This window comes from Lipotes vexillifer, unplaced genomic scaffold, assembly GCF_000442215.2.
Source record: "Lipotes vexillifer unplaced genomic scaffold, Lipotes_vexillifer_v1.1 scaffold240, whole genome shotgun sequence".
NCBI lineage: Eukaryota > Metazoa > Chordata > Mammalia > Artiodactyla > Lipotidae > Lipotes > Lipotes vexillifer.
The window spans coordinates 6,742,460-6,751,935 of NW_006797481.1; the positions used below are offsets into that span (position 1 = coordinate 6,742,460).

At 46.6% G+C, this 9,476-nt stretch overlaps 1 protein-coding gene across 4 annotated transcripts in view; it reads left to right on the plus strand.

The window, feature by feature from the left end:
• The window catches only part of ABLIM1 (actin binding LIM protein 1), a 227,775-nt gene that overhangs the window by 126,800 nt on the left and 91,499 nt on the right, over positions 1–9,476 (plus strand). For all 4 annotated transcript variants that reach the window (XM_007469610.1, XM_007469611.1, XM_007469612.1 and 1 more), the window contains exons 5-6: positions 2,159–2,285; positions 3,831–3,924. In XM_007469610.1, the coding sequence (XP_007469672.1) occupies positions 2,159–2,285; positions 3,831–3,924 (221 nt within the window). The remainder of the gene's footprint in view (positions 1–2,158; positions 2,286–3,830; positions 3,925–9,476) is intronic.

Genomic DNA, 9,476 nt, shown 5'->3' on the forward strand with positions numbered 1-9,476 from the left:
AAAAAAAAAAAAAAAAAAAAAAAAGAGCTTATGTTATGCATACTGTTTTACAGCTTGCTTTTTTTTTTTACTCAATCTATTTTGGACATCTTTCCATGTCAGCACACAAATCTACCTCATTCGTTTCAATGGTATGTAGTATTCCATTATTGATCATACTGTAATCAATGTAACCAGTTTCTCATTAATGTCCACATAGGCTGTTTTCAGTTTTATTGTTACAAAAATGCGGTGGAGGATGAATATATATCCTTCAGGGGATAGATATACACATACACTCACATGCACATTCTTTTGCAAATTTATTTGTAGAATAAAATCTTAGACATGAAATTGCTGAATATAAAGGTTATGTAAATACCCACTGACCAGAGGTCACCAGAAGCACACCTATAGTCAAAAAAAAAGTCAAGTGTACTTAACAAACCACAGCAAGGGAGAATAGGAAAAGAATTGTGAGCTATCTCTGGATGACATTTAGAGGAACTTTTTATAGGATTTGGGCTTGTGCTGGGTACTGTCAGGGAAGTTTTTCTAGAAGGAGAGAGAATTCAAATTAGGCTAGAAATGTCATTCTTAGTACAGGAGCAGCAGTCACAGATGTGGTCAGAAAAGGGGTGTGTGTAATCATTTTGTGTACCGAGAGGCCTTGTCTGCACATTTCTTTATTCCGTGAGTGTTTTTTATGATCAGTTGGGGACATCATGAGCAATGTGCCAACGGTGCTTTCTTTCACTTTCTCAGGTACGTTGATTTTACAGAAATTGCTTTACAGAAAGGTTGTACCAATTTACAGGCAGACCTCGGAGATACTGCCTATTCGGCGGGATCGGTTCTAGACCACCACAATAAAGCAAATACAGCAATAAAATGAGTCACATGAATTTTTTTGGTTCCCCAGTGCATATGGAAGTTATATTTACACCATTCTGTAGTCTATTAAGTGTGCAAAACATTATGTGTAAAAAAGCAATGTACATACCTGAATTAGAAAATACCTTATTGCTGAAAAATGCTAATCATCTGAGCCTTCAGCGAGACTTAGCAGGAATATCAAAGATCACTGATCACAGATCACCATAACAAACATAATAATAATGAAAAAGTTTGAAAAATTGGGAGAATTACCAAAATGACACAGAGACACTCAGTGAGCAAATGTTTTTGAAAAGATGATGCCAATAGACTTGATTGAGGTAAGGTTGCCAGAAACCTTCATTTCGCATTATATTTGAAGCACAATAAAGTGAAACAATAAACTGGGGTACGCCTGTACATTCTTCTGGGTTCTCTTAAATATTCCATTTCCCTAACAACTATGTTTTTAATAAGCAGAATAAGGGCAATTGTAATAATAGCAAATGTTTATAGAGCTCTAAGTCCTTTATTTCATTGATTCCTCATCAGAGAACTTGAGACAGGCACTAATAGCATCCTGGCTTTCATATGAGGAAACCAAGACTTAGAAAAGGGGAGAACCAGCCTGGGTCACGTGGCTAGCCAACATGAGCTGGGGTTCAGAACCAGGTCGTCGCATTGCAGGGCCCACACGCTCTACCATGAAGAAACACTGTCTCCTCTATCTGCTTCACAGGAGCCTGTCACGCAGAATTGAAAGCTAAGGAGTTAAAAGCCATTGAATTGATGATCACAAATCTTTGAAAGTCGGGTTTAGGCTGATAAGGAAGTAGAGTCCTGTTTACAGAAATGAGACTTAACGGGCAGCCTTCCAAGAGTCCCATACATAGTGTTAGAGAGGCATCCAGCATGGTATGCTTAGCTACTCACATGTGCCCTCAATTAATAAAGGCCGATGAGAGCTTTCTTAAAAATCACAGCCAAGACACTATAATTAAATATTCTCTGGGCCAGCTGGAGCTCAGAGGGTATTTAAATCACCCCCAAGGAAATAAACTGATGAAGGACATCCATGCCCTTGGATCCACGGAGGTTTATGACGTTCCCATCCTGTGTGAGGATGGGGCCTGCAAGTCTGCTGGGGAAGGTTTCGTGCAGGGAGCGAATGCGGAATGAAATTGTGCTTAAGTAAATATTTATTGAGTGTGTGATGCGTACACACTGGGGTTCAGAGCAGGCCTGCATGCTTGGATTTAGCAAAACAAACATGGAGTAACCACTGGTGGCTGCTTTTTTCCAGATTGTGCTGGCTGCGGACGAGATATCAAGAACGGGCAGGCGCTCCTGGCCCTGGAAAAGCAGTGGCACTTGGGTTGCTTTAAATGCAAGTCCTGCGGGAAAGTCCTCACCGGGGAGTACATCAGCAAGTAAGACTGGAGCCTGGGGCGTGGATCCTTTCAGTGGGGATGGGGCCATGTTGGGCCCTCTGTAGGCCCTGCTCTCTGGGACTGCACCCCATCCCATCAGACATAATGAAAGACATTCACATCCCACAATCAATATGAACTTTTTGCTATCAAACTTTTGAAGAGAATTTTATTCTTCTGTTGTTGCCTACTATAAGTTGAATGAAATATTCATCATTGCCTAATGTAACAATTAATGAAGTTGACATAAAGGTAGGCTGTATGTTGTAACCAATTAAGCATTTAGTAATTTTACTTTTGCTAATTTTTTTTTCCTATTTGGAACTAGTAAACCTTTACCCTCCTTCCAGGTCTCAGACATATTTGTAGACACCCCCCCCCCAAAAAAAAACACTCAGGGTCTAGGCACAGAGCCCATTAGGACCTCCAGGGAATAGGTTCATTAGAGTCAGATGCTGGTGTAGATAATGGAGCAGGTGAAGTTTTTGTTTTTGTTTAATGTAACCTGCAAAAACTATTTACAGTGGTTACCTTTCAAATTAAGGAGGAGGGACTTCCTCCGTGGTCCAGTGGTTAAGACTCCGCACTTCCACTGCAGTGGGCATGGGGTTTGATCCCTGGTCAGGGAATTAAGATTCCACATGCCGTGCAACCAGGCCAAAAAAAAAAAAAAAAATTAAGGAGGAAAGAAGGAGCATGGAGTGGGGGAAGGGTCCAGTGGCAGTGAGGGAAAATTGTCTCCTATCCACTTTAAAAAATGGTCTCCAACCAGCACCTATTCAAAAAAATTGTAATGAATTTAAGGCCTGAATATAGTGAAACAAACAAAAGAAGTAACTTAGGCCCCACCCCCTAGGAATCCAGTCCTGCAGGTCTGGGGTGAAGCAAACACCAGTATTAGAAAGGGAGAAACTGCACAGGTGATTCTGAGGCACAGCCAAAGCAAGAAGAGAGAAATGCTCGGCCTTTAACACTGACGGCTGTGCAGCGCTAGGTAACTGGGCTGTCTCAAGTGGCACGTTTTAACTCCTCCATACGATGGCACACACAGAACATGGTATTTTTCACTGTGTCCTGAGGGAAATGAAGGAGGTTGCAGGAGGCTGATGAGAGGCCCTGGACCCCTAGGGCCCCTGAGGGCTAAGGGGATGGCGTCTCCATGCTGTTGGGACGCATATGAGTCAGTGAGCTGGTGGGGGTTGAGGAAGAGGGACCCTGGGACCACGGCTGAAGCCCATCTGGCCTGGTGCTGCAAGAGAGAGAGACTCCAGGTTTTTGCTAGTTAGGTCTGAGGCAGTCCAGGAATCAGCAGCCATAACCATTTGGCTGTTATTTCCACGCGGCTTGGAGAACCTCAGCGTTCTCTCTGGATCACTTGGTTTTGTGGGCTTTGACCCTGTCTGACCAGGTCTCCAGACATGTGAGTGCTGGGTGGGAGAGAAACAGCTTCTGCTACCACTCTGTGCAGGAGGGCGGAGAGAAACGCGGTCTGGGTATCTTTCCTGCCCTCGGCCTTCTCGGGAGCTGACGCTCTCTGTCCTGCAGGGATGGCGCTCCGTATTGCGAAAAGGACTACCAGGGGCTCTTCGGGGTGAAATGTGAAGCCTGCCACCAGTTTATCACTGGCAAGGTCCTGGAGGTAAGTGACAGATGGGCTTCCCTCAAAGCTACTGTCATCTTCCGCAAGGCCCTGGAAAATACACGGGGGTCTCTTTTTCCATTTTTTTCCATCTTTTTCTCACATGTGGAGGAAAGAGTAGTTGTAGATGACGAATCGCTTAGAGAACTACTGTGTGGTACTGTCTTCTCAGGCAGTGCCTACTGAGTGCTCATGTGGAAATTGGAAGGATGGGGAATTTGAGGGAAAAAATGAAAAAGAGTCTGTTAGGAATTATGTAGTAGGAAAGGTTATATTAAACTGTTCTTTTGTTTAGAAGTTAGAAAAGAGGAAATGAAGAGCATGCTAGAGCCATGTGTGTGGGTGGTACACCTGTGCGTATGTGTGCCCGCATGTCCGTGTGTGCGTGTACACGTGTGCGCTCTTGTGTGTACACGTGGGAGTGTACAGACTCACAGAGTAGAGGCTCCAAATTGAAGCTAAGAGAAGAAAGAGTCATTAGAGGTGAGGGCGTAGACTTCCCCACCCTTAGAAAACCACATCCTGTGTGACCCAGAACGCCCTGTGGTCCAGGCTGAGCTGAAGCCTGTCAAGTTCAGGTGTGACTGCCTCGCACCAGGGAGCTTGGTTCCTGCTTTCTCAGCAGCGGCCCCACCAGCTTCTGCCTCTGGGCTGAGCCGAGCTTCTCCTGGGCCAGGGCCACCTGTGGACATGAGGCCAGAAGTCAGAGAGTCACTGCCTGGCTTCTCATAGGCCTGTGGGGTGTTAACACACTCCCATGGAAAAAGCAGAGATTGCCTCCCACCCATCCCGCGTCTCAGGGTGGAGAATGTGCACTGAACAGAGGTGAGTCAGGACACCCGGTGGAGTCCTTGGAAGGTAGCTGAACAACTTGTCACATCGCTTCAGCAGACACCAGGGCACTGAATCCACTTCACCTCATTCAAACTTCCCAGCAGGCTATGTTTCAGGGACCCAGGACTGAATCCGAGAGTCCCCCAAGGTGTCACTGGGCAGCTTCTGTGGGATTTCTCCAAGTTCGGGGTAGCCTTCCTAATCCCACAGCAAGCTCTGCAATGCCTTCCTGTCCGTGAAGTGCAGAGGGGGGCTGACGTTGGCTCTGTGCTGAGCCCTAGTCCAGCTAATTGGATTTGGGAGATAAGGAAGTGCGTGTTGTCAATGCGGTTGCCTCTGACTCAGGGGAAGGGTGTTTCAGGAAGAAGGAACAGCAATGGCAGAGGCCCAGAGGCAAGCACAAGCACAGCATACCCAAGAAACAAAGTCATTTGGGCAGGAGCATGGCTGAGAGAGATGATGCTGGAGGAATGGGAGGGGCCCGAGCATGAGGACCTCGAAAGTCACACTCAGGAGTTCGGCTTTACCCTAAGAGTGGTCCGAAGCATTGAAGTGATTGTGGCTGGAGTGTCATGTGGCTGGATCAGACTGTTGTGCGAAGAATAGGTGGGTGTCCTCAAACGCATGCGTGTGCCCCCATGTTCACGGCAGCTCTGCTCCCACCAGGCAGAAGGGAAAACAGCCCAACAGTCCATGGATAGACAGATAAAGACAGTGTAGTTACATAGACGATGGAATATCGTTCAGCCTTTAAAAGGAAGGAGTTCTGACACAGGCTACAACATGCGTGAACCTTGAAAACATTATGCCAAGTGGTAGAAGCCGGTCATGAAAGACCACACACACTGTATGCTTCCATTTAGATGAAATATCCGGAGGAGGTCGATCCATAGGGAGAGGAAGCAGATTGGTGGTTGCCTGGAGTTGGGGGTAGGGACGGGGTATGGGGAGCAGCTGCTTATTGGTACCCCCTTGGGGCGATGAAAATGTTTTGGAACTAGATAGAGATGGTGGTTGCACAACCTTATGAATGTCCTAAATGTCACGGAATTGTTCCCTTTAAAATGGTTAATTTTATGTTATGTGAATTTCACCTCAATTTTAAAAAGAAATGGTGGAGGGCTTCCCTGGTGGCGCAGTGGTTGAGAGTCCGCCTGCCGATGCAGGGGATGCAGGTTCGTGCCCCGGTCCGGGAGGATCCCACATGCCGCGGAGCGGCTGGGCCCGTGAGCCATGGCCGCTGAGCCTGCGCGTCCAGAGCCTGTGCTCCGCGACGGGAGAGGCCACAAGAGCGAGAGGCCCGCGTACCGCAAAAAAAAACAACAAAAAAAGAAACGGTGGAGACAGGCCAGTTTGGAGAGCTTTGTACACCAAATAGTGGTGGCACTAGCTGGAGTGACACCTGAGAAGTAGATGTCCACCGCCACACACACACAGCCGGGCGACGAGGAGGAGTTTTCACGGCCTTTCCAATAAGGCTTTTATTGGCAGCCCAAGGATACTTCAAGGCTGGGTTTGGGGCCCAGGGTGATGCACATCCCTAGGAAAGCTATTGGAGAAGATGCATGTGACCCATCCAGAGGGTAGCTTAAAGTCCAGCAGTCTCATCCCAAGACACAAAGTACAGTAGTCCTCGCCTGTCCTCTGAATGTGCCCCTCGTCCCTCCACAGAGCGAGGAGCCCTGAGTGGGGTCTTACAGCATTCCCTTGGCTTCCCAAGTTTGATCTGCTGCACAGTCTGAAATAAACTTATAGAGTTGGGAGCAATTAGGAAATTTCATTTTAAAACAAGATGGAACGTAGACTTACTGTGACGAACCATGTGTAAAAATACCGAATCACTATGTTGTACTCCTAAAACTAATAGAATATTGTATGTCGATTCTAATTCAATAATAAGCAAATAACTAAAACACCAGAACTTATTTCCAAGATGTTTAGCTATAGCAAGAGAGGCGGGAAGACAGTGCACGCGGCCCCCAGCTTGAGCACCACATTTGTAGACAGCGTGGATGGAAGCAGCTGTCTCCTCAGGCCAAATGTGGGACTGTGTCCCCCCAAAAGAGTTGGGGAGGCAGAAGGGCTGGTGAGGGGTGTTGATTTTCTTCAGATTTAGCTCAACAGCTGTAGGAAGGAATCTCTACAGTAAAACTAGATGCAAGAACATGCTGTTTTGAAGACACATCTGCTTACTCTGGTTTCTCCCTGGAGACTCGAGTATTCCAGTGTTCGCAGGGGCTGCGAGGGCCCCTCACCCAATTGGCTTCAGGCCTCCGTGAGGGCCATTGATGAGGATGAAGCCTGGGACGCTTTCCACACAGACCCGCAGAGGTGGGGCTTCTGGGAGCAGGTTGCAGTAGGGTTCCAGGCAGATTCAAGACCCACCCAGTGGGTGTGCCACCCCCCTCAGATGGGTATGTGATCTAGAAAAATGTCCTGTACAGTGAGCAGCTGACATGTGACAGCTCGTGAGTCACCCTGGCTGGGTTCCCAGCACAAAACTCTGCCCTCCTCCCTCTGCCTTTTATTCTCTGACCCACTGTAGGTAAAGCATGATGATTCTGGATTTGTTGTAAATACTGTAATCCTTGCTTTTGGGGGTTTGGTTTTTTTTTTTTTTCTGTTTTTAAAATTATGGTAAAATCCACATAACATAAAATGTACCATCTTAACCATTTTTAAGTGTACAGTTCAGTGTATTACATAGATTCCTAACGTTGTGCAACCATCACCACCATCCATCTCCATAACTCTTTATGACTTTGAAATCTGTACTTATTAAACAGTAACTCCCCATTCCCCTCTCCCCACAGTCCTTGACAGTGACCACTCTACTTTCTGTCTCTATGAATTTGACTACTCTGAGTATCTCATGTAGGTGGAATCATACAGTATTTGTGTTTTCCACTGATGGGCTTATTTCACTTAGTATAATGTCCTCAAAGTTCATCCATGTGATAGCATGTGACAGTATTTCCTTCCTTTTTCAGGCTGAATAATATTCCACTGTATGGATGTACCACAGTTTGCCTATCCATTCTGTGATCTTTGATTTTTTTTTATGTTTCTGATTGATTTTATCCACAGAGATTATAAATATATTATTAGTTCCCTGTGTCTTTTGTAACAGTGGTGGCTTAAAACCACAGAAACTTATTGTCTCACAGTTCTGGAGGCCAGAAGTCCCAAACTGAGGTGCTGGCAGGGGCTGCTGTGCTCCCTCCAAAGGCTAGGGGAGGATCCTTCCCTGCCTCTTCCAGCTCCTAGTGGCTGTGGCTACATAACCCTCATCCCTGTCTCCATCTCCACAGAGCCTTCCTCTCTGTGTCCTCTCCTCTCTGTCAGACCTCCCTCTGCCTTTCTTTTAGAAGGTCACTTGTCATTGGATTTGAGGTCCCCCTGGATCATTCAGGATGATTCCCTCCTCTCAAGATCCTTAGCTTAATTACATCTGTAAAGACCCTTTTTCCAAACATTCACAGGTTCCAGAGATTTGATGTGGATATATCTTTTGGTGGGGGGGGCCACCAGTCCAGTAAAGCTGAGTAATTATGCAAGTATCATCCTGGTGAAGGCCAGAGCTCTGGTGTGCTTTTAATTGAACGCTTGCTAAGCATCAGAGGTGTCCTAAGGCCACTTCTCTGGGTGTGGTTTTACCTGAGATACCAGCAGACACTGGAGGGAGCTTTGAGAAGGAGAAGGGTCCCGGACAATGATGACGAAGCCCCAGGCTCAGCTATGTCACTGGTTCCTGAGTAATTTTGGACGATCGTTTAGCCTCTTTGAGACTATCTTCATTTCGCAGGTAGAAAGGAGTGGCATGTAACCTCTGAAACTCTACCTTGTTCTAAACTTCTCTCTCCGTTATTCCTTAATATCATAAACTCTACCCGTTGACTCGAGGGAGTGGGGGGGAGAGCTTCCTGTGTTTCCATGAAAAGGCTCCAGGGGACATAGGGAATCAGGGATTCACTCTTGCATCTGGAACTCACGGCTTGTGACCTTGGGCAACTCACTCAATTTCTTTGAGCCTCAGTTTTTTCTTTCAATACAAGCATTACAAATATATATGTAAATCCAAGACTTGGACCACTTGACTCCTAAAGTTACTTTGGTTCTAAGGATCTGAGTTCTGCAATTCTCATGTCTTAGATCTAAGGGGTCAGAGCCAGCAGTTCTTTTTTTTTCTGGAGAGATTTTCTGGAAACTGGCCTATAACACTCAGCATATGGCATACACTCAGACTGTAGTTTTATTTGTCATTAGCTTGCTTTCAGCTGTTTTGTTTTTGTTTTGTGTTTTGGTTTTTGTTGCGGTACGCGGGCCTCTCACTGCCGTGGCCTCTCGCATTGCGGAGCACAGGCTCCGGACGCGCAGGCTCAGCGGCCATGGCTCACGGGGCCCAGCCGCTCCGCGGCATGTGGGACCTTCCCGGACCGGGGCACGAACCCGTGTCCCCTGCATCGGCAGGCGGACTCCCAACCACTGTGCCACCAGGGAAGCCCCAGTCTTGTTTTTGAGAGACATCTTGCTATAAGTGGCACATATTTTAGAGCTTATGCTAATTAACCTAGAAATTCAGGAGCGTTCTGAAGATGTTTACAGCCTGCCTCCTAACTAAGAAGTCCAGAAGCAGATTCGTGTGAGACACTGGAGTTTGCCAGTAGCCTTCTATCTCCATCTCCACCTCTAAACTCTTCTCGGAAGCAACATTCCTG